This window comes from Trachurus trachurus, assembly GCF_905171665.1.
Source record: "Trachurus trachurus genome assembly, chromosome: 22".
In the NCBI taxonomy this organism is placed as follows: domain Eukaryota; kingdom Metazoa; phylum Chordata; class Actinopteri; order Carangiformes; family Carangidae; genus Trachurus; species Trachurus trachurus.
The window spans coordinates 3,735,189-3,759,775 of record NC_139907.1 but is presented as its reverse complement, the minus strand read 5'-3'; the positions used below and the strand labels follow the sequence as shown (position 1 = coordinate 3,759,775).

At 43.0% G+C, this 24,587-nt stretch overlaps 1 protein-coding gene across 1 annotated transcript in view; it reads left to right on the top strand.

The window, feature by feature from the left end:
• Positions 1-4,422: 4,422 nt before the first annotated feature.
• The window catches only part of kcnh5b (potassium voltage-gated channel, subfamily H (eag-related), member 5b), a gene marked incomplete at both ends in the record, with an annotated part of 186,153 nt that continues 165,988 nt past the window's right edge, over positions 4,423-24,587 (top strand). The window contains 4 exon segments of the mRNA XM_083998777.1: positions 4,423-4,495; positions 13,765-13,888; positions 17,065-17,171; positions 19,692-19,820. Of these exon segments, the coding sequence (XP_083854903.1) occupies positions 4,423-4,495; positions 13,765-13,888; positions 17,065-17,171; positions 19,692-19,820 (433 nt within the window).

Sequence of the window (24,587 nt, the reverse complement as noted above, 5' to 3'; positions counted from 1 at the left end):
TTTTATAGGACCGGTGAGAGACTGGGCAGCAGCACTGATGGAAGCCGGACTAATTAATTCTGGGATCGATACGAAGGGATGCAGCTTCTGTCTCCCTCCAGATGTGCAGGTGGTGCATCGATCGGCGCTGCAGAGTTCAATACCTCCATCCTCCATCGTCTCTTCCCTCTTTCTTTCTTTCTTTCTCTCTCCCCAAATGAGGCGTAAGTGTCGTCCCACCGCCGCCTTTGATCTCCACCATGTGACATTTACTCGTTTCTACTCGATGAGCAGCGCAGCCAGAAATAACTGATGTTCAGATTAAGATCAGCAGGAGCAGAAATGATCCGTTGCTCTTCTATAGTTTAGTTTCTATTTTTTCTCTCTGGATCATTAGGAAATAACATTTTACTCAAGTCAATGAAGTGATTTGCACGTGTTCAGAAGTACGTTTGTCAGGCCAAGTTCTTTGTGAACAATGGCGCTCGCCTGCTGAAAGCTGATTGGGCGTAATTGGTGGTTAGTGATGCAATATAATTAGAGTGATTACAGTCATCTATTCACCACGGTGACTCGCTTCGCTGTCCAATGCAGTCGGCCTGAGACACGTTGGTGGGGAGATGCAAGAACTCAGATGATGTAGACGTCATTTGTTCTGGGGTTGAGGTATTTTTTTTATTGCGTTTTGTCCAAAAAGAGTAAGGATTGAATTCCTAAACCATCAGAAGTACAAAGTTTGTCTCAAAGGGATAGTTCAACATTTTGTCAAATTGGCCCATTGCCATAATCCCTATAGTCATAGCAGTAGCTTCGTTACCTTTAACTGTCGGTGCAAGCTATTTTTAGAACGGCGGAGCAGAGCCGTGAGCTGCTCAGAGCTACGCTACGGAGGCTCATGGGATTTCTTGGTTTCCCTCATCAAACTCATCAAATACACAATCCAACAACTCCACAACGCTCTGGTGGACAAGTTGTGACCTGCACATTCACCACGGGAAATTCATGTGTGACAGTGGTGGTCCTGTCACTATGCCTCCAATTGATCATGTGCCCTGGCTACTTGGCCAAGGGGATGTCCCTTTGGGTGACTGGCAAGCGCGCATGACTCTTACCCGGGAGGTGTGGGTTCAATCCCCGCCCGGTCCCTCTTCACCTTGCCACACATGCAAAACAGCAAATGCACTTTCCTGTCGGGGGCAGTTTTTAGTTTTTCATCAAGCAGTCTCTGTATTTCCCTCTAAAACAACTCTGTCTGGTAACGTTGTGTTATTATCTCATAGCGTGGTGAATGTGCAGGTCACAACTTGTCCACCAGAGCGTTGTGGAGTTGTTGGATTGTGTATTTGATGAGTTTGATGAGGGAAAGCAAGAAATCCCATGAGCCTCCGCTCTGCTCCGCCGTTCTAAAAATATCTTAAAGCGACAATTAAAGGTAACGAACCTACTGCTATGACTATAGGGATTATGGCAATGGGCCAATTTGCCAAAATGTTGAACTATCCCTTTAACACACTTGGCAGCACCTGTGTAACGTACCTGAACGCAACCCCAGTGATGGTGCTGCTCACTGTTGAGCTGTGCAGGGTGGAGAATGTCCCCTTCAACACACAAACTAACTCATGTCGACCACAACTCTCCACAGTTTTACCTTCAGATAAACCTCCATACGTTAGAGTGCAGCGAGAGCGAGAGACATTCACTAAACATAAGAGAAAGAGAGAGAGAGAGCTCAGCCTGTACAGCAGCTGTCCCACCTGCGCTGTCACATATGTTTGATGCCCCATGATGCAAGTGGGCCAATTATGGGCGTCCCACAGGAACGTTTGGCACTGTGCATGTTCACTCACAACACACACACACAGTTGGATGCTGTAATATTCGAGGTGACAGTGTTGATGATGATGATCAGTGGGAGTTAACAAGAGCTTAGATTTGTAAAGAAGACCCTGAATGCAACACAACATCAAACAAACTGTGTCAGTGTTGTTCTTGTCTGTGCTGGTTTATGATGGAACGAGTTGGTCCAGGTTGAAGGATCTCAGGTTTGATTGTGGTTCAGACATCCACATTGTTGTTGTTGTTGTTGTTGTCCTGTTCCATCAGCGTGTTGTGTTATTGTTTGTAATTTCTCTCTAATCTTGTCATTTATTTAAAGGGATAGTTCAACATTTTTGGCCCATTGCCATAATCTCTATAGTTTTAGCAGTAGGTTCGTTACCTTTAATTGTCGGTGCAAGCTATTTTTAGAACAGCGGAGCAGAGCCGTGAGCTGCTCAGAGCTACGCTACGGAGGCTCATGGGATTTCTTGGTTTGGGAGAGGGAAATTCATGCAAAACCGCTGATGCGCGTTGCCAACAACTTGTCCGCCAGAGCGTTGTGGAGTTGTTGGATTGTGTATTTGATGAGTTTGATGAGGGAAACCAAGAAATCCCATGAGCCTCCGTAGCGTAACTCTGAGCAGCTCACGGCTCTGCTCCGCCGTTCTAAAAATAGCTTGCACCGACAATTAAAGGTAACAAACCTACTGCTATGACTATAGGGATTATGGTAATGGCCAATTTGCCAAAATGTTGAACTATCCCTTTAAAGCTAACGTGCACCTTCTCCCTCAGATCTCCCTGAGCAGCGTTGGTGCAGTGGAGTAAATAAAACGGTCCATATCGTGGAGCTCCAGCTGCCCCAACCCCCCCCCTCCCCTCCCTCCCTGGTGGGGGCCCGTCCATCCGCCGGCTCCCCGGGGCCCCATTAATCCTAATGAGCATTCCTGAGAGACTTCCTGCAGAGGGCGACACAGTTTTCACCGCTGCGTGGTAAAGACAACACACACTTGTTATTATTATTATCGTCTCACAGAAGTTGAACCGGCTAACGAGTTTATTTCTGCTGGGTCACTGTGTCACACATGAGATGGTTTGTTTCTTAAAGGGGCGGTGTCACACTCGAAGACATGGACGAGATTTTTACCTTGTTTCAGGGAGTTGTATGGAGACGGAGAGACTGATGCCACTTTTATATCTGTGTGTTAATCTGTGAGCAAATGGAAAGAGCAGCAAATACTTTGCTTTGCTAAAAACGTTTGAAATACATCCACCAACACCTCCAAAGATCAACTAAGAGATTAATCTGAGCAAGAACATGCAAAGAGGAGATGTGACAATATAATTTTAATGGACACCAATTTCCCTTAAAATGCCAACATTTTACATCCCTTTAAGTTGTATCTACGGTGGCCCCGAGGGGTCAACACACTGCAAACACTCAAAGACGCAAACATAGCCTACGAAAAATTCAGGAAACAACAACCAGCAAAATACTCCCAACACAACAGGAAGTGTTTCTGGAGAAAACAATAAAGTGACGGACCAGGCTAAAGGCTAATGCTAAGCTAACAGTCTATATGATCAATACCATGTGATATTGACGTCCTAGAAAACATGCAAACTTTACTTATCTGTGCCTAAACCCAACCAATGGCTTCACTTACTTTTTGCTTCCCCCCCCCTATTTTACACCTGTACATGTCAGTTTTACTAAACTTAACCAGTCGGGAGTTCTCGACGAGTTTTGGTGAGATTCTACATCCTGCAGCTCTTGTACGCCATCTAGCCACGACCCTAAAGGTCCCAGACTGGTCCCTCAATTTATTGTGTCACCAGAAACGCTACCTGAGTTTTTCTAGCGTATGAGTTTAATAAGTATTTATAGGTATTTTCTTAAAAGTTTATGTGAGTTGACCTCTCAGGGCCACCATAGATTTACATCAGTCAACAATTACAAACTGCATTCTTGTAGACAATGTTTATTAATGACACTAGAATCAAAAGTTTATTAGTCACTAGTAACATTTCATAACTGATTAGATACGTAGTCAGTTATGTCTGTAATAGATCTATAGATATAAGAACTTAAAGCAGCTATAAAGAGAAATAAACAGATATAAATTCTATGATTTAAACTGAAATGAGCATTATTGACATTTTAAACAGAGCCTTTCATACTTGGTCATATTTCAAGTCGCTGATCGACCTGTAAAAAAAAAAAAATCAGCCTCCAATAAAAATGTCACAGTTTTCATTTGTAACATCCAGTCGGCATCATTCATGACACAAACCCTGAACGTATCAGTGCATCGTTATTTTCCAGGACCAAAGCCCCCATCCCTCCCTCTCCCGCCCCCCCCACCCCCCCTCCAATCAGCAGACACGCATGCGTCGTGGCGCTCCGGGCGGGCAGCGGGGATGCGGAGCCGCGGAGCCGCCGCCGCCGTGGCTCAGTGCGCCACGAGCAGCATCCAGAGCGCACGCGGCTACAATGAGCTGCTCCACCGGTCCGACTGAGAGCCAGCGCCAGTACTACTACCGACCCCCGAGCAGCAGACACAGACACAGACACACACACAGACACACCGCCACAGCCACAGCCACAGCCACCGCAGCAGCAGGATGCCCGGGGGAAAGAGAGGGCTGGTGGCACCGCAGAACACTTTTCTGGAGAACATCGTCCGGCGTTCAAGTGGTGAGTCGGAGCGAGCCTCGATGTTTGGTGCTGTTTCATTTTTTCATTTTTTTTTTTTATTATTTTTTGGGGTCTGGGTTTGGTTCCTCGGACGGACCCACGCACACTCTGTTGGAATACTGCGAGCTTTTTCTTTTTTCTTTTTGGGAGTGTTGGGGCTTCACCGCGGAGGATTCACCACTTTTCCACCCGCCTGTTATTCACAGTGACGGAGTTGACCCTGTCTCTCTCTCGCTGTCTCTCTCTGTCGCTCTACAACATGATGCTTTACATCACAATAAGTCGCGTGAAGCTGACCCCGGTGCACGTGCTCCACTGAGGATAAAACATTTTATTTTATATCTTTATTATTATTATTTTCTTGCTCTTTTTTCCCCTGAAGCTGCTCAGTTTACGCACCGTTTTTATTCCCGTGCAGCAGCAGCAGCGCCTTGTTGTTCTGCTGCTTTTGGAGGGAAATTATGCAAATGAGCTCTCCAGGTTCAGGTTGCTGCTGGGGTCCGCGCGCGTCATTATAGCTGCAAATTAAAAGTTTATTTTGCTCATTAACTCGCCGGGTTGTGTTGTTTTAATGATGAACAGAGAGTCAGACACCTGCTCAGGAGCAGGCTCGTCATGACGTCACAGAGACTCTCAGCCTCGTCCTCCTGATTTGACTTTTATTTGTTGATTTTTTAAAAACCTGCGTCGTGATTGAAACGAGTTAGTTGCGTCATTGTGATAATAACGGAGCTTCAGCTGGTTTCATGGAGAGGGTGACAGGTTGTTTGGTGAAATGTGGAGAATAATAAGCAGCTGATCTGGTTTTATCCTTTTTTTGTCGCTTTTTGCGCACAGCTCCCGTTTTTCTTTTCTTTTTTGCGCAATAACCTGCGCTCGGACTTGGCACCGCTCGCGCTCTCTCTCTGCTGTGATGAGATTGATTTTGATTTCTCTCCTTCAGCTTCCCAGAAAAGTGAGTGAGTGGCTGAGTGGAGGAAGTCTGGGTGGAGCTGGAGCTGGAGGTGTTTGTTTGTTTGGGTGGAGACTTGTTCCAGAAATGCGGGGTCGCTCTGCGCTAATTGGAGAGCCGTTGGAGTAGTGTGTGTCTTTAGTGTGTGTGTGTGTGTGTGTGTGTGTGTGTGTGTGTGTGTGTGTGTGTTTTGTGCTCGAGGAGGCAGCAGCAGCAGCAGCAGCAGCAGAGTGATGCGGGGAGCAGCAGACGATGTGCAGATTGTTGTGGGACTGTTCACTGGCCTCAGATCAGATCAGACGCTGCAGCAGTGAAACACAGAGTTGGTGAAGCTGCAGGTTTTTTATTATACATCCTATAATATATTATAAACTCACTGTGCATTTACACTGACTGTTTTAATAATGGGCTTGTTGCTTAAAGTGTCAAAACCAAACACAGATGGTTCTTAACATTCAAACAAAGTCAGAAAACTGAACTTTATATTTAACCCTCCTGTTGTCCTCCTGGGTCAAGGAAGGAAGGAAGGACGAAGGGAAAGAAAGAAGGAAAGAAGGAAGGAAGGACGAAGGGAAAGAAAGAAGGAAAGAAGGAAGGGGAAAAGGAAGGTAAGAAGGAGGGAGGGAACAGATTGGGTTAATTGGGTCAAAAAGGAAGGAAGGAAGGACGGAAGGAAGGAAGGGAGGGAAAAAGGATTGTGGAAAGAAAGATGGGGGAGGGAACATATTGGTTCAAGGAAGGAAGAAGAAGGAAGGAAGAAGGGAAAGAAGGGAGGGAACAGATCAGGTCAGTTGGATCAAAAGAGGAAGAAAGTAAGGACAAAGGGAAGGAAGGAAGGAATGAAGGAAGGGAATAAGGATTGTGGAGGAAGGGAAGGGGAAAAGGAAGGAAAGAAAGATGGACGGAGGGAGCAGATTCGTTCAAGGAAGGAAGAAGGGAAAGAAGGAAGGGAAAAAGGAAGGAAAGAAAGATGGAGGAAGGGAGCAGATTCGTTCAAGGAAGGAAGAAGGGAAAGAAGGAAGGGAAAAGGAAGGAAAGAAAGATGGAGGGAGGGAACAGATCAGGTCAATTGGATCAAAAGAGGAAGGAAGTGAGGACGAAGGGAAGGAAGGAAGGAAAGAAGGAAGGGAATAAGGATTGTGGAAAGAAGGAAGGATGGAGGAAGGGTTCAGATAACAGGAGGGTTAAACATCATTTCGGGGTCAGAGGGACGACCGGGGGCCCCTGACTGGACTCTTCTTGGCCCCTGCACGACTCCCTGATGTAATGAAGAGAAAATCCCTCTGTCTTCATTTTAACTCACTTCACTTGACGCTGAGCTTTACTGTAATGATGGGATGGCACTTTTCCCCCAAAAACAAATCAAAGCTGCAGTTCATTAAGCTACACAGTGAACAGGCTCCCATAGGGGGCCTCCGGGGGCCCCTGAGGGTCAGCACACACTGAATCCAGCCTGTATAACTATAACACATGCAGAGATTTGTTATATTGTGTTTTTATATAATAACACGACATCAGATTGAAGAGTTGAATCCTGAGCTGCAGGTTTGATCTGTTTGTGTTGAAGAGGTTGTTAGGAGGCGTTGGTCGGTGTCGATACCTTCTGACGTGGTCCTGTCAGGTTTAAAGTCTGGTTTAAAGGGATACTTCACCCAAAATCGATAATTCACCAATCGTCATGCATCAAGGAAGGGTTTGGACGAACTTTTCAGGAGTTATCAAAACGCTTTTGGAGTTCCAGGGGGGGTTCCGGCTGGCAACGGATTTTCATATAATGGTGGTGGATAGAGTCCACTTTTGAATCGTCCAAAACACACACTATGAAACATCCAGATACCTCCATACTGCTCGTCTGTACTGACCCAAGTGTCCTGAAGCCGCCACATGGAAAAGTTGTTCAGAAAACATGAATATGATCTCTGTTTTTATCCTTGTTGTAGCAGTAGCTCCCAGTGGCTGTTGATGTTCGTTCGTCGTTGTAAACCATTGGATGTCTGATGTAAACACGGAAGAACATCTCGCAGAAAATCTCCAAGGATAAAAACAGTGATCACATTACTTCTTTCTGAACAACTTTTCCATGTGGCGGCTTCAGGACACTTGGGTCAGTACAGACGAGCAGTATGGAGGTATCTGGATGTTCCATAGTGTGTGTTTTGGACCATTCAAAAGTGAACTCTATCCACCGCCATTATATGAAAATCTAACTCCTAAAGCGTTTTGATGACTCTGAAAGTTCGTCCAAACCCTTCCTTGATGCATGACGGTGTAGTGAGTAGATAATTGGTGAATTATCGATTTTGGGTGAAGTATCCCTTTAACTCATTACTGAGTTTCCTGATAATCAGATCAAAGCTGCTGATTCTGGATCAGTCAGGTCGTCGAGCAGCTTCTTCTTGTTGTTGTTGTTGTCGGTCCAACCTTGGTTCGGCTCAGTAATTGATTGTGATGAAAGAGGAGAGGAGGAAAGGTCGGGATGGATCTGGTGCTGCTTTCTTTGTCACTCTGTGTGTGTGTGTGTGTGTGTGTGTGTGTGTGTGTGTGTGTGTGTGTGTGTGTGTGTGTGTGTGTGTTAAGTCTTACTCAGCTCTTTAATTTCAAAGGGCGGAGGAGGAGGAGGAGGAGGCTGCGGTGCGTTTAAGTGACTCTGGTTCTGAGTTTCTCTTCTTTTTGTGCTGAAGAATCGACAGATGAGGCCGATTATATACAGTAGTTCTGGATCACCTTTCCCACAATGCATCAGCAGCATCAGCAGCTGCAGCACCAATCAGAGAGGGTTTAAACTGTGTACGGTGGCCGTCATGGGACATTTCAGACTCAGTTCCTCCTTTTGAGTCAGTCAGTCAGTTATCTCTCATCTAAGGTCAAAGGTCGACACCGCTGTGACTTCATGTCCGTAACTCACTAATTAATTTTCATTTTAACACAGATGTTAACACAGATGAAAAATAATGAAGTGGTGACATTTTTATATATCAAAAGGTCAAAGGTCAACTTCATTCCCATAATAATACACTTGTACAGCTGATTAACTGAGGAAGGAAAGGTTGTGATACTGTGATATCCTATACTCTAACAACATATTGTAATATTTATTGATTTATGACCTTTTTGCAACAACAAACTGCGTCCTGAATGGAACAACAATCTGTTTAATCCAATAAAATCAAATCTCACATTTATTTTCCTTCTAACGTGTGATCGTCCACATCAGAGAGAACGACCAACTCATTAAAAGTTTTCTAGTACAAAAAGGCCGTTAATTATGTGATAATGTCAAGAAATAGTCAAGAAATAACAATCAATTGTGTCATAATGTCTAGAAATAGCAGAAACAACAGTCAATTTCATAATAATGTCAAGAAATATCACCAAGAAATAACGATTGATTGCAAAGGACTTGGTGGAGAAAAATTCTGGCCTTTCCCAAAAAATTCAAAGCATGAAAAACATGACATTACAATGCAATTGACTGTTATTTCTAGGCTATTTCTAGACATTTCTACGCAATTAATTGTTATTTCTTGACATTATCATGTAATTAACGGCCTGTAAATTAAAGGGTTACCCAAAATTTCCACTTGCAACTTGACTATTGTTCTGTTTTTGTCCTTCAAATGTTATTCTTGTTGCTTTTTTTTGCAAATTTGAATGCATTTCATTGCATATCCCATGCACTGCAGCAGCTGAGACCTCGTTTGTTGTTAAGTTTAATTTTTTCACATTTCTTGCTGCTAGAAAAACTTAAAACTCGATGCACAGAAGAAACTTAAATGTTTTTACTCTCGTAGGACTTTCACTGTCCTGCTGATACAACAGAAGCTTTTCCTCTGACCACAGCCACAACGTTTTATAATATTTTTATTTATTACAGCTCTTCATTGTTTTATACCATCAGACGACCGGGGCAGTAAAAACCAGTGGAGTGTGTGTGTTGTTGGAGGGTTTTACTCGGTGAATCCTGCAGGGATTCATTCATCAGCTGCTGTTTGACTGCAGAAACGTTATCTCTGCTCTTTAGCCCAGCTTCCTCCTCCCTCCCTCCTCCTCCTCCCTCCTCCTCCTCCTCCTCCTCCTCCTCCCCCTCCTCCTCCTCCTCTTCTTCCTCCTCTGTAATCAGACAGGACACCGGGGGAAACTCAGTGTTTCTCTTTCTCTTCTTGGACGAGATGAGCTCCTGTAACGATGAGCGATGACCTGCCAGAGTCCCCGGTCGCTGCAGATCTGGAAGGTGTTGAGGAACATTATGAGCAGTTTTGCCGACGTTTTAGCTCGTTAATCACAAATTGAGCGGCTCAGCACAGAGCTGAGTGGCTGTCTTTTTCTTTTTTTTTTATAAAGCAGCAGAAAGTGTTCTCAGCTTTCAGCTTCTCCTGGGTCGACTAAACTTCCCACCGCTCCAACCTGCAGATCCAGATCCTGTTGTTGCTCCGACTGTGTGTGTGTGTGTTTCTGTGTTGTTTGTTTGTCTTTGGTTGAAGGACGAACAACAAACATCTGACACCGAAGGTCTGAGAGTGTTTGCAGAGCTGATGCTACGTCGCTAATGTAACGTTAAAGGAATAGGAAAAGGAAATGAAATACAGTCATTAGTGAAAACTTTATATGAGATTAAAACAGGTCCATAAAACTACACAAAAACCATTTAATATTCCTCCACACTGCTCGTCCACTGCAATCCAAGTGTCCTGAAGGGAGATAGTCCAGATTTTACTCCAAACAACGTAATTTAGTCAAGTCCAGTCACGTCCGTGTGCATGGCGTGAATGTGAGAGCGCACTAGGCAAATTTAATCCAGGACTGTTTAGGCTGTAAAAATGTCCTAAATTAAGTTGTTTCCAGTAAACTCTGGACTATCTCCCTTCAGGACACTTGGATTGCAGTGGACGAGCAGTGTGGAGGAATATTAAATGGTTTTTGTGTAGTTTTATGGACGTTTTTGTGTCGGGTCCTATTGACTCTCATATAAAGTTTTGGTTGGACTAGGAACCGGCCTCCCGGGTCTCCAGATGCACTTTGAGGAATAAAAACTACTCCGGAGTATCTTATTATTATTATATGAATTTCATTTTTTGGTGAACTATTCCTTTAACAGCTGTTTAGCATCAATGGTTTACTCACCAGGAAACAGACACCAGCTCTTGTCTTGTTTAATTACAACCTGATGTGTTTGGTCGTCTTCTATATCTGTCAGTGTAAAAGCTGCTGCAGCTCAGAGACACGTGGGAGTTTGGTTGTTTACTGACGGCAAGAGTTTAGATTTTATAGTTCTGTGTTTTTAAGTCGGCCACTTAAAGGTGAGACTGATTTTAGACAGAAAATTCAAATAAATTCAAATGCAAGAGAAGTCGTTTTATAGCACAGAGATAAAATATGCAGCAAATTAAAGCCAATTTTTAGAAAAAAATCTTAGTAATCTTAGAAATTTAGTGAAAGTTTTAGCTCTGGTTTGTCCCAACAGTTCGATGTTTGTTTGGATTTCTGCAGGAAGAATTTGGCATCACGTCAATCTGCTTTTAGTTTTTCTATAATTTTATATTTTTGGGAACATGGAGGCAACACTGGAACAGGAAACACAAACAGACGGAGAGTCTCACCCAGACAAAACCTGGATTAGTTAAACTTATCTAGAAGAGAAAGTTGGTTAATGATAATAACACAATAACTCAAATAAACACAGTTTTTCTTTTCTTAACCAGTGGCTGCAAAAGGTTTATTTAAAGACCCCTTTAAATAAACCAGAGTTTTCCTTTAATAAAACAACGTAAAGATGAATATGATGATGATATGACGGATTCAGTCTGTTTGACAGCACACCTGTATCTGTCAGATGAATAATTGATCTCTGTGTTGTTACTGAGCAACCAGCTGTCAGTGACGGTTTTATTCTGTTTCCTCAGCGTGTTGATGCTCCTGTCTGTGTTTTCACACTGGAGCTGCTGCTGCTGCTGCTGGTGTTTGGGGGGGATGAGGGTGTAAAAATATGGCTAATAAGGAGAAACCTTCCGCCATCGTATAAACAAGCTGCAGCCAGTTTGTCCTGAGCTCCACCTCCACCTGGCCTGACCTTAAAATGAAAAACTTCACCTGCAGGTCGTTTTAAAACAAGCATCGCTGTGGCTTCATGAATCATAAACTCTTCACCCTCTTCACTCTTCAGGTCTGTAAGCGCCTGTCGGAGCAGAAAGGTCAAGATGGTTCTCGCTGACTCCAAGCCTTGTAGTCTTACTCAGCTCTTATTGCAGAGGGCAGACGACACGACACGAGAGGCTGCAGCTTTTTAAAGGATCAGTCCAGAAGCTTTTGAAGTTTGTCTCACTTTAATACTCAGAGAGGAACCCCCCCCACACACACACCCAGCTCTGATCCGTCTCTGTAGTGTTTCCTCCAAGCATCAGGATGGTTTCACCTGATTGTAGGAGCCATAATTTATAGGGGTGGGAGAAAAAATTGATTCACATAAATATCGCGATATCCTTTTTGAATCGATTTTCTTTTTCAAAAATCTTTTTTTTTTTTTAAATAATGTGCAATGTGCATTTGTTAGCCTTTTTTAAATACGGAGAGTACAGGTTTTGAGAAGGGTTTAAGTTCACTTTATAATGGAGTATGTTAATTTATAGGCTTCTACAGTATTTGTGTACAGATAAATGTTAAAAATGCAGACTAAAAATCGAGAGAATCGGCAATATCGTAGAATCGCAATTTCAATCAATCGAATCGCCATCCAAAAATGTGTTGTATATCTATAGTGTAGAATTTGTGAGAGCGGTGATAGGGAGCACATAGTAGTTTTTCTATGGAGTGAAGGAGTGATGGATGTGAATTGATTTTCTTTCAGTAAACTTAAATACATCTCGTCGTTCATTCTTGTACGAAACCTTACAGTACCTTTCATGCCTCTTATGGGCTTTGACACCACAAAGGAAAGCCACAACACTGATGGAGGTCAGCTGGTTCATTTAGAATTAGATATATTGATTTAATGACAGATCTGAGTTTGAGTTTTAGACCGAACCAAACTGAAGATGCAAATAAAAGAAAACCTCTTCAGTTTAAAATGAGATTTAAAGTTTAAATGCAACAGAACAGATAATAAAATCTAATGTTGGTTGATCCAGATCGATGTGATCCACCCGAAGTCTTTGTGCAAAACAGTTGTGTTGATTATGACTTGTGTTGACATGTCGGCAAAGTTTCTGTAACTTTTTATTCAAATTAGATATCGATTTGAATCAGATTTTAGACCAAATGTTTAAAAAATTCAGTGTGCAGTGTTTTCAGATGAGGTGACGTTCACAGTCGTCTCCTCCAGTTTGTTCCAGCATCATTAAAAAAGACCTGAAACTTTCAGATACAGTAACTTTTATTCAGGAACTAAAGTGCATGTGGTTAATTGTTGTCTGTGTGTGTGTGTGTGTGTGTGTGTGTGTGTGTGTGTGTGTGTGTGTGTGTGTGTGCAGAAGCTGGCTGATATTCTGGCACAGACCTTTTTTTATCAGATTGAATCTTGTGCAGAAACGCTGAGCGAGGCCTGAACCTCAGCGTCTGTCAGTCCATCTGTCCTACGTTTCCTTCTTCTGGGACTCCTTGTCTTGAAACAGCAAAAACACAACAACAAAAAACAGTCAGTTGCAGCTTCTAAACCTGGCGGCTGAGAGAAGTTCCTGAACCTAATGAAAGTACCGACTCATGACCAGCGACGTCTTTTAGTGGGTAGATCAATTACCCCAGAACCTGCAGCTGAAACATTATGCAACCATCTGGATTTGCTGGTTTCAGCAACTGTGATATCATCAAACTTTCCTGCAATATGACAAATAAAACCTCATAATCGACCTTAGATTGAATCTTTACGATGCAAACCCCTCAGTAGGGTTCTCTCTGGTCTGTATCTTCACAGTTTCAGGTCTGTAGCTCCACCGTCATCGTCTCCTCTTCAGCCTGAACGTGTGTGGAGCAGCAGCGTTAGATCGTCTCTGTCCGTCATGTAAAATGCATGCTGAGCCTCTCGGAGCCAGTTGGCCACGCTTCAGCAGGTCGATGAGCTCACGTCAGTGTCATGGTGCCGTGGCCGAACTCCGAACTGAGCCGGCTTTTTATATTTTAATTTTGATTTTTTTTTTGTCTTTTATTATTTTAATGCAGCGACATCAACGCCTGCAGCCTTCAGACCAGAGTGTAAAACACGTTCCTCTGCTGCACGGTCGTCTCTGCAGCACTTCATGCATCTAGTTTTCCATATTTGATGCCTTTCTTTCTCTCTCTCTCTCTCTCCTTCTCTCCCTCCCTCTCTGTTTCCTGTTCTCTCCGTCAGAGACCAGCTTCCTCCTGGGAAACGCCCAGATCGTGGAGTGGCCTGTAGTTTACAGCAATGACGGATTCTGCAAACTGTCTGGTTTCCACAGGGCGGAGGTCATGCAGAAGAGCAGCACATGCAGGTGAGAGGAGTTAGTTACTGAGATTAACCATCCTGTCGTCCTTCTGGGTCAAATTAACACAGTTCCTTAACTGTTCCCTATTCCTTCCTTCCTTCCTTCCTTCCTTCCCTTCATCCTTCCTTCTTCTTCCTTCCTCTTTTGATCCAATTGTTCCCTCCCTCCATCTTCCCCTTCCTTCTTTCCACAATCCTTTCCCCCTACCTTCCTTCCTTCCTTCCTTCCTTCCTTCCTTCCTTCCTTCCTTCCTTCCTTCCTTCCTTCCTTCCTTCCTTCCTTTTTGACCCAATCTGTTCCCTCTCTCCTTCTATCTTTCCTTCCTTTTCCCCTTCTTTCTTTCCTCCCATCTTTCCCTTTGTCCTTCCTTCCTTCCTTACTTCATCCTTGAACGAATCTGTTCCCACCCATCTTCTGTCTTTCCTTCATTTTCCCCTCCCTCCCTTCCTTCCCTTCATCCTTACTTCTTTCCTTTTTGACCCAATCCTCCTTCCTTCTTTCCTCCCATCTTTCCCTTCGTCCTTCCCTCCTTTCTTTGACCCAGGAGGGTTAAACACTGTTAAGGAGCAGCTTGTCCTGCTGTTGTTTTATTGTAATCACATCACACAGAAACACCAGTTTTCATCTTGACCCTTCTCTTTTTACATCTGCATATGTGGCACTGAGCCTCTGTGTTAAAGCTTCACTTAAAGTGGAGTTATAAAAACCAATATATTGTCTGTATAACCACCCGGCAGTAGCCATGAGTCATTGTTTTTAAAACTAAAACCATGTCCTTTTCAAAGTGCTCCATTTATCCTGCGAAAAAAGGAAGAAAAAAAAATCCACTGAATCCATTCGTCCTTTAAAAAAAAAAAATCTGTTTCATCCATTATTCAAACACAACGAGAGAGAAAGAGAGAGAGAGGGAGACTATTTAAAAAGTGACATTATTTTTTTTGTACATCCTTTGCTTCCCTGTCACCGTAGCGACCGTTAAAACCACAGCGTTGTGTTTACATTGCTCCTGACTTGGTTTACTGATCCGGTACTACGCAGCAGCAGCAACAGAGGAGAAAAAGAAGAAAAAGAAGAAGTGTGGACCTCAGCACCGTCATCCTGCCAAAAAAAAAAAAAAAATCAGCATCTGCCCTTTACCGCTTGCTGAGAGAGAGAGAGAGAGGAGATGACACACACACACACACACACACACACACACACACACACACACACACACACACACACACACACACACACTCCGCTCAGTGAGAATCTGAAATGAATCCAATTTGAGGCTGCCGGCGGCGGCTCGGCCCGGTCCGGCTGCAGCTCCGTGTCCTGCTCGCCTGTCACTCAACATGAGGACACGGCTTCTCTCTTCCTCCTCCGGCACCGCTCAGACCGGACCGGAGGGAGGAGGAGGAGGAGGAGGAGGGAGGAGGAGGAGGAGGGGGAGGAGGGGGGGGGGGAGGAGGGGGGGGGGTGCTCAGGGGGCCGAGGGGGGTTGATGGCTGAAAGTTGATGGCCTCGAACTCGCCGCCGGCTAAAAAAGCTCCACCGGACACTGAGCTAAGTGAGAACAGGGACACTGACAGTGAGGAGCCTCAACTCACGGAGGAAGAAGAGGAGGAGGAAGAGGAGGAAGAGGAGTTTTTTGATCTTTTGACATTGATTTATATGATGGCACTATGGAAACACAGGAATCTGGGACGGTTCAGACCTTCTAACGACTCACAAGATAAATCTTCTTTTTCCTTCTTCTTCTTTAAACAAGTTATTTTTGGGGAGAAGTTTTTCGCCTTTATTGGATCATTTGACAGTAGAAGTGTGAAAAAGACACAAGGCACAAGTTTATTTGTATAACAGTTTGTCTCAAAGGGCTTTACACAGCATCGTTAACAAACAGACGAGATGATGTATACAGACAAGGAAACAGATGAAAACATGGAAATGTTTCTGGAGAGATCTGTGGAGACACCGAGGCCAAACTACAGAGTGCAACAGATACTGATGGTTCAAAATGTGCATGATCATCATTAATAAGATCAAATCTCTGCACGTGAGTTAAAGTTTCACATTCACACCGACTGACCTGAGATCTGGACAGAGGGACTACGGATGCAAATTAGCTGTCAACTTTGGAGCACTAAACTTAAACTAAATCAAACTAAACTAAACTTAAATTAAATCAAACTAAACTTAAACTTAAACTAAACTAAATCAAACTAAACTAAACTAAACTAAACTTAAACTAAATCAAACTAAACTAAACTTAAACTTAAACTAAACTAAATCAAACTAAACTAAACTTAAACTAAACTAAATTAAACTAAACTTAAACTAAACTTAAACTTAAACTTAAACTAAACTAAATCAAACTAAACTAAACTAAACTTAAACTAAACTAAATCAAACTAAAACTTAAACTAAAACATTTTGAAATTCCACTTACTGAAGTTTTATTGAGCAAACTGAGTGAACAACTCATTTTCCATTCCAGAGCTCAGTTTGAGGTGATTTATTTATGATTTTTTAACTTAAACTAAACTCAACTATAGTGTTTGTCACAGCTTGACTTTCATCTAAGCTGCACGGAAACAGGGAAGTGTCGCGGGTCAAACGTTGAGTGTTAACGTATCTTCATCCTCTCTGTGTTGTGTTGTGGTTTGAACTGAGGGAACATTTGACTCACTCACTCACTGACTGCAGAGGTTTTGTTTGGCTTCGGTCCAACATGAGACGACGAGATCCGACATCCAAACAGTGACTGAGTGACGTCGACTGAACGTGGACCCAGATAAACCAGCGCAGCATCGACTCTGCTGCTCATCCATCCATCATCAGTCTGCAGAGAGAGAGAAAGAGAGAAAACACTGAGCCTCTTTTTCTTCCTCCTCTTTTATTTGCACCTCTCAGGAAAGAAACTAATCACTCAGAGTAATTATATTAGCCGAGATTAAACTGTCTGCCGACCTTTAAGGAATAATTACAGAGGAAAAACCCCAAGCTCCATTTCCTCAGTTAAAAAAAAAAAAACCCTCAAACATAAAACCTAATGGACATTTTACGGTCTAAGATAACAGATTGACAGCGCTGTTACAAGTTTATGGGATATACTATACTATACTATAGCAGGCGGTTCAAAAGGTTAAAGGGTCAGGTCTTGATCTGGATTGATTTCTCTCTTTCTCTGTGTGTTGCAGCTTCATGTACGGAGAGCTGACGGACAAGAAGACCATCGACAAAGTCCGGCAGACGTTCGACAACTATGAGTCCAACTGCTTCGAGATCCTGCTGTACAGGAAGAACCGTGAGTGCAGCAGCAGTGCATGTGTTGTTGTTGATGTGTTCGATTAAAGGGATAGTTCACCCAAAATTCAAATTTCACTCATTATCTACTCACCCTCATGTCGACTAATAAGGGCTGGGAGAAGTTTCAGAGTCCTCCGTGGCTTCTCTGAGTTACAGCGGGGCTCCGTGCAGCACTGCATGTCCATATAACGGTTGCAAATGGCTACCACTTTTCTTTGTCCAAAAAGACACACCAAAAAACATCCAAATACCTCCATAGTGCTCTTCCTGGTCCGTCCAAATCTTGCGCAATTTGCATTGACACCCAGTTCATGGCTCCGGAAATCGCACAAGATTCTGGCAGAGCAATACTGGGAGCTTCCGCTACAAACAAGCTTAAAATATAGACTTATTTAATTCTTTTCAGAACAATTTCTCATGTCAGGGCTTCAATACAAGAGGGACATTACAGACGAGCAGCATGGAGGTATTTGGATGTTTTTTGGTGTGTCTTTTTGGACGAAGAAAAGTGAGCTCCGTTCTCAACCGTCATATGGAGATGCAGTGCTGCACGGAGCCCCGCTGTAACTCAGAGAAGCCACGGAGGACTCTGAAACTTCTTACCAGAAATTAGAATTTTGGGTGAACTATCCCTTTAATGAACTCGTCAGATGTCAGAGAGTTGAAAAAAGAGAAATTAGCTCTGTTGCTTCGTTCAGTTTAACACCTGTACAGATGTTGTGTGTGTGTGTGTTTTTTCCTCCGTCGCTTCGAACGCTTCGCTGAACTTTTAATTGTCGACAAATCCCACGTGCAGATCTGAACCCATTAATCGATGTAATGAGTCTTGTGTTTGTTATCACAGCCTGATGAGTCTGATTCCTCTGAGCCGCCACAAACTGCTCACACACATGAATGAACTGATGATGATGATGATGATGATGATGATGATAAAAACAAACCTCTACAGCAGCTGCCAGGTCACAACTTTCCATACTGAGGAATTTGACTTTGATTTTATGAACTTTTATCAGTTTTCCTCTCAGGAGTGTGTTACTTTATTATCCTCATTGGTTTGTGTTGCATTCAGTGACCTCGGGTAATTTTGGAGGAGTCATTAACATTAACTTCTTCTCCTTTGAGGTTGACGCTGCAGCTCGACACAAGTTTATTAATTTTGCTGCATGTTACAGCACCGTGGAGATCACAACATGCAGAACCTGAATCTTTAATTGTTGGTGCAAGCTATTTTTAGAACGGTGGAGCAGAGCCGCGAGCTGCTCAGAGCTACGCTACGGAGGCTCATGGGATTTCTTGGTTTCCCTCATCAAACTCATCAAATACACAATCCAACAACTCCACAACGCTCTGGTGGACAAGTTGTGACCTGCACATTCACCACACTATGAGATAATAACACAACGTTACCAGACAGAGTTGTTTTAGAGGTTTTATGGAGGGATTATGGCAATTGGCCAATTTACCAAAATGTTGAACTATCGCTTTAAAGGGGAACTCTGCAGGATTTTACAGTATTATACAGTGTTATAGAATATGCACTGCGACTCCGAACCTGTAGGGGGCGCTCCGTAGAGAAAAAAGCCACCAGAATAGCGAAAAAAATACCCAAACTTGCACAGTTCCTCTTCAATGTTTGTTTTAAAAGTTGCGTGCAGCTTGTTTCTATTAATACAGTAAAAATCTGAAACTCTGTGTAGATCTAATGTAAAGTTTAGTTCTCTGATAATTCAGCAGTTTATCCAGGAAACAGTTGGATCATTGATGAACGTCTTTTATGTTAAACTTCTCAGCTCCTTCAGTCCCTCAAAAGTTGACACTTGCTGGGTTTGTGTTGCAGTTTAGTACATTTCCTTTTAAGAAAAATCAACAAAAAACAATTCAGAGTTGTCTGACTCCACTGACCCCCTGACCACAGACTTCTTCTTCTTCTTTTTTTCTTTTTTTTTTACCCTAGAACTAAATTCAGATCCTGGTTCCTGCATTTTAATGTACATTTCTCAAAAGTTCCTGCTTTTTGAATGTAGGTTTTATTTGTCAAAAGCAGTTGTAGCAGCCTTTGGCAACAAGAAGCATTATTAAGCATCTTTTATTCTTTGCAGAGAACCGTGAAACTAAAACACATAACAAAATATTTTTGCAGATATCATGAAATAGTACATCTGTTTTATATTTAGTGCCTTTAAAATAGCATCCACTGTTCATGTTAATGACATTTTTATAGCATCTTTCTTCAAAAACACACATCAATTTCACTTCAAACACATCCAGAGTACATTAATGTTGCACTCACCCAGGCATTTACAGCAGCGTTCACTAATTGGACTGTTTGAATCTGACACATTCGTTTGACAGGAATCAACAGTTTCAGTAACTGGAAACCTCTGATCTGAGGCATTTCAACGTCTTTTTAACCTGATTTTATTTTAGATTTTTGTTTCAATTGATATAATTAAAATAAAAATAAAACGCAGCTGAGATCTTCCTCTTCTTCTCCTTCTTCTGTGCGGTGTCTCTGCAGGAAGTCCCGTCTGGTTCTACATGCAAGTGGCGCCGATCAGGAACGAGAACGACAAAGTGGTTTTGTTCCTGTGCACGTTCAAGGACATCACCCTGTTCAAGCAGCCCATCGAGGACGAAACCACCAAAGGTGAGTCTGTCTCTCTGTCTCTCTCTCTGTCTCTCTGTCTCTCTGTCTCTCTGTCTGTCTCTCTCTCTGTCTCTCTCTCTCTCTCTCTCTCTCTCTCTCTCTCTCTCTCTCTGTCTCTCTGTCTTTCTAAAAACGCTCTGTGTTTTTTTGTACTGAGGATTATTTTGGGAGAAGAAGTTGGTTTATTATTAGATGATTCTACTGACTGAGAGTCTTTGATGGATCTGAGGACGAGAAGAGACGAGCAGCTCAGGAAGAAGCTGCTTCTGTTTTATTAGATAGTAAAGAGTCGGAGGAGGAGGAGGAGGAGGAGGAGGAGGAGGAGGGGGGAGGAAGAGGAGGAGGAGGGGGGAGAGTGGAGGAAGGGGGGGCAGTGGCGCTACGGGGGCTGACATGTGACAAAAAAATCTGAGTGGGAACCAAATGAGGACATGGCTGGATGCCCCCGTGTGTAATGTGATGCCAGTTGGCTGCTGATGGGACATATAATTATGTTTCTTCATCCTCCTCATCCTCCTCCTCCAACTTCTTCTTCCTCCTCCTCTTCCTCACTCCTTTGGTTTTATATTTTATTTTACATCCATCCTGTCTTTTTTCTCCTTATCTTGTTTTTTCCCCTAGTATTTCATTAATTCCTCCTGATATTTTAATATCTTCCCTTTATCCTCTCCTCCTCTCTTCACTGTCGTCTTCGATTTCCACCTTTCACTCGTCGTCTTCTTCCTCCCTGAGATTTTAAAGCCCTGGCTTCATGTCATCCTCCTGTCCTCCTTCTCCTCTTCCTCTTCCTCCTCCTCCTCCTTCTCTTCCTTCATTTCATCCCCTGCCTTATTGATACTCCTATCACTCTCCTCCTCTTGTACATTTTCTCCCACATCTTCTGTTGTTTACACCGTTGTCCTCCTCTCCATCATCCCTCCTCTTATTACTTCTTCTCCTCTTCCTTCCTCTCTCTCTCTCTCTCTCTCTCTCTCTCTTTTCTTTTTTTTTTCTTTCACATCTTTTTATTGTTTTTTTCCTTTCAAACATACATACATCTGTTCACTTGTATACAATATTAACAGTGGAAGCACAATATGAACTCGAACCTCTTCCACCCTGTCAAGCCCTTATTTCCCAGATACTGTACTGAAACATACATTGTCACAATCTTGTATATATGAATACACAAAGGTAAAGAATGTGTATATATATATTATATATATACATACATAATTATATGCACATATAAACACATATACATTTGATTAGATCAGAACACAAGCACACCGGAGACTTTGCTGGAAGTAATAGGGAATGTTTACACTGAAATGGAGAAGAGGGCGTAGCTGAAAGCAGGGAGAGATTAGGAGTAAAGAATTTTCCTGTAATCAGTTGTCGAGGTGAGTGAGATTTACATTTTTTTACGCTCTTTATTTCGTTCCAAGCTGCGGCGGCTGGAGGATGGAACAAAAAAAGAAAATAGAGGAGGAGAAGGAGAAGAAGAAGGAGTCAGGTCCTGTTTGGCCGTGATGTGGGAACGTCTCGAGCTGTCAGCTTGTGTTGGAGGAGGTTGTGGTGCGTTCAGGACTCTCAGGAGATGTGGGCGCTGCTGTGTTGTTGTCCTCCTCTTCTTCCTCCTCCTCCTCCTCCTCCTCCTCTTCCTCCTCTTCTTCCTCCTCCGAGCTCTGACTGATGCGCTGTGTCAGCTTCCCGCCCCGAGTGTCGTTCTGAGCGTCGCTGAGCGGGTGTGTTTGCCCTTTGACAAGGATCCTCCACACACACACACACAGCTCTCCTCTTAATGCACACACATGTAAACACGTGTGTGCACATGCAGTGATTGGCACATACACACACATATACACACACACACACACACACACCTCCCACTGCTGAGACCTGCCCTGAGTGTGTGTGTGTGTGTGTTGTTATCGCGTGATTTGTTTTATCTGTTCATCATGTGTGTTCCCGCTCAGCGACACATGAGTAACACGTGTTGAACATGTAATTAGTGGCTGACTGGAACTAATAATGTCACATCATCGCCTCGACAACGACACGGCATAAAAACTTCAGACTGAGCGACCGCCGACCTCGCACGCCTCCGCTCCGGCATCTCTGGCAGGAAACAGAAGAGAGTGTGTTTTTATTTTTATTCCAAATAGAAATTATTTAAGCAATATATCACTCCAGTCCATGGTATGCTCATTATACCACGGTTACGGCTATACTTTGCCTGACGCAAAGCGTTTTTATAAAACGGTTACCAATAATGACAATATGAAAGAGGGATATGCAATCAATTTCATGTAGTTTTATTTAACCAGAAATACATATTATCCAATAAAATAGCCTCATTGTGGAAAAAATAGTCCCACCTCTCCACGTTAGCTCCTAGTAGCTCTGCATCTCGTCTTTTCCTCTGTCACTGCTCAGTCCCCTCTACCATTGTTAACCCTCTGGAGGTGAAAGTTCACCTTAAACATGTCAATTCAACTACTTTTGTCCATTTTTTAACATTGTAAAAACATCAACTGTCTTTTGCCACGGACTGCAACAACTTCCATTCATACCAGTCATACGTGCCTGACGCGGAGTGATAGCCTACGCTGTGATAAGGTTTTAGAATAGTAGCCGTGGTATATGCTCATTACACCACGGTTAACAACCAATCAGATCGCCGGATTTCACCTTTCCGTTTTATAATGATCAATAACAACATTCCTCAACATGCAACTCCCTCTCGTGACGTAATATGCGATACGTGACCCTAACCCTTACAGTTTTCCACTTTTCCACTTTTCCACAAGAACAAATAGAAACCCTCACAACCTGTTCCCTCCAACAACTTACTTGAAATGTTGTGAGAATAAAAAAAGAGGGAGAGAAAAAAGAAAGAAAAGCCTTTAAGAGCGGTGGAGCTGAATAGATAAGGGGATGGGATTGAGAGAGAAAGACAATTGAGGTAGGTTAAACAAGAATAATAATAAGAATGATAAAAAATAGAATAAAATGAAGGAGAAAAAAATAATTAAACAAAAATAAATGAACAAATTCATAAATGATGAGTGTTTAAAATGGGGAAAAAATGGTTTTATTGAATAAATAAAACCGTGCCCTTGTGTCTAGAAAAACATTTTAAACTCAACACTCAACTTTTCAAATGGTACTTTTTTAGACCAGATTATATAGTATTTTGTAAAAAAGTGTAACCTGCAGTTTGGTTATTATAAAAAACACACATGGCGCTCTTAATAATGAACCAAAGCCACGGAGATCACCTAATGTCACCGTCTGAACCGTGGTCAGTCGGCCATCTTGGACAGCTAGCTACGGCAACCACCACATGGACAAACTACACCAGAGATGAGTTTTGGCTTCATTCTCACTGATGCACATGTAAGACTGATCAGATTCTCAATGATCGATTATCCGTCACTGATCGATCATGGCTCTGTGTTGCGTGAAGTTTGTTGTTCACCTGCAGCAGTTTCTCTCCTCCTGCACTCATTCTCTCTCTCTCGCTGTGATTCAGTTGCTGTTCAGTGATTGGCTGCATCGTCATCAATATTATTATCTATAGGGTCAGAGGATATTATGATCGATACGTGTTTGTGAGTCAGGGAGGACGAACACTTGAACAATCAGACTTTTATTGAACAGTTTTCTTTATTGCTGAAGGCAAATCTGCTGCTTTAAGAGAGGAGACATCATACTGTATGTGGGTGTGTGTTTGTAGCTCAGATCGAATAATCTGTGTGTGTGTGTGTGTGTGTGTGTGTGTGTGTGTGGCAGCAAATACACAATATATAGTACAGCAACTTGAACATGAGGCCACAAAAATAAGTAAATCCGGCTATAACTGCAACTGTAAAAAAACAAACTAACAAAAAACACAATTAGGAGTCACAGAATATTAAATTATTGAGGCTTCAGGCTGAAAATTTCAATTTATCTGATGCTTTTCTGTTGCTCTGATGTAAAAACAAACAAAAAAACTTGGATTGATCAGCAAGAAAATAACCTGCCAATACTCTGAGTCTGATGATGAGATCAATCTGGGCCTTTTACAGACTGAGCAGTCATTATATTGATAAAATAATAATACTTAAAAAAGATTTTTTATCTGTAAGCGCTTTTACAGATGCTCAAAGACAAAAAATCATAAAATAGAACAAAATCAGTGAAATACAGTTAAAACAGCAATACAACATTATAAAGCACACAAAATTATATATTAAAAGCTAATTTAAACAGCAAACAACTATAGAAAGTTACAGCAGAGTGAAACAGATGTTGATTGTAGAGATTCATATGAGCCGTAGTAATAAAACAGTAAAACAAAATCTCCCTGGCAACAAGGCAGCTCGTAGCGTTGGGGGTTGGAGTGGCGTTCAGCAGCAGCCGGACTGAAGCCGGTTCACTCAGAGTCTCGGTACAGTACGATGCGTTCAGGGACCACGGCGTGTGAGGGTGCATGCATCATTACTCCGCCGACCGCGTCACAGAGCGCCGGACTGCAGGCTGCAGTTTAACCCGCCCCCTGATTACCGGGGTGGGAGAGCCGTTGGTTCACAAACCAACGGGCCGCGAGCTCCTGGCAGCAGCTGAGCTCGCTGCACTCGTCGTGCTGCTGCTGCCGCTGCCGCTGCCGCTGCCGCTGCTGCTGCTGCTGCAGACTAGAAGCTGCTCTGGGCTCCGTCTGCGGCGCCCGGCGTCCAGCGGCTCGGCTCAGCTCAGCACGCCACAACACGTCACGTCAGAGAGATGGTGGTCTGCAGAAGA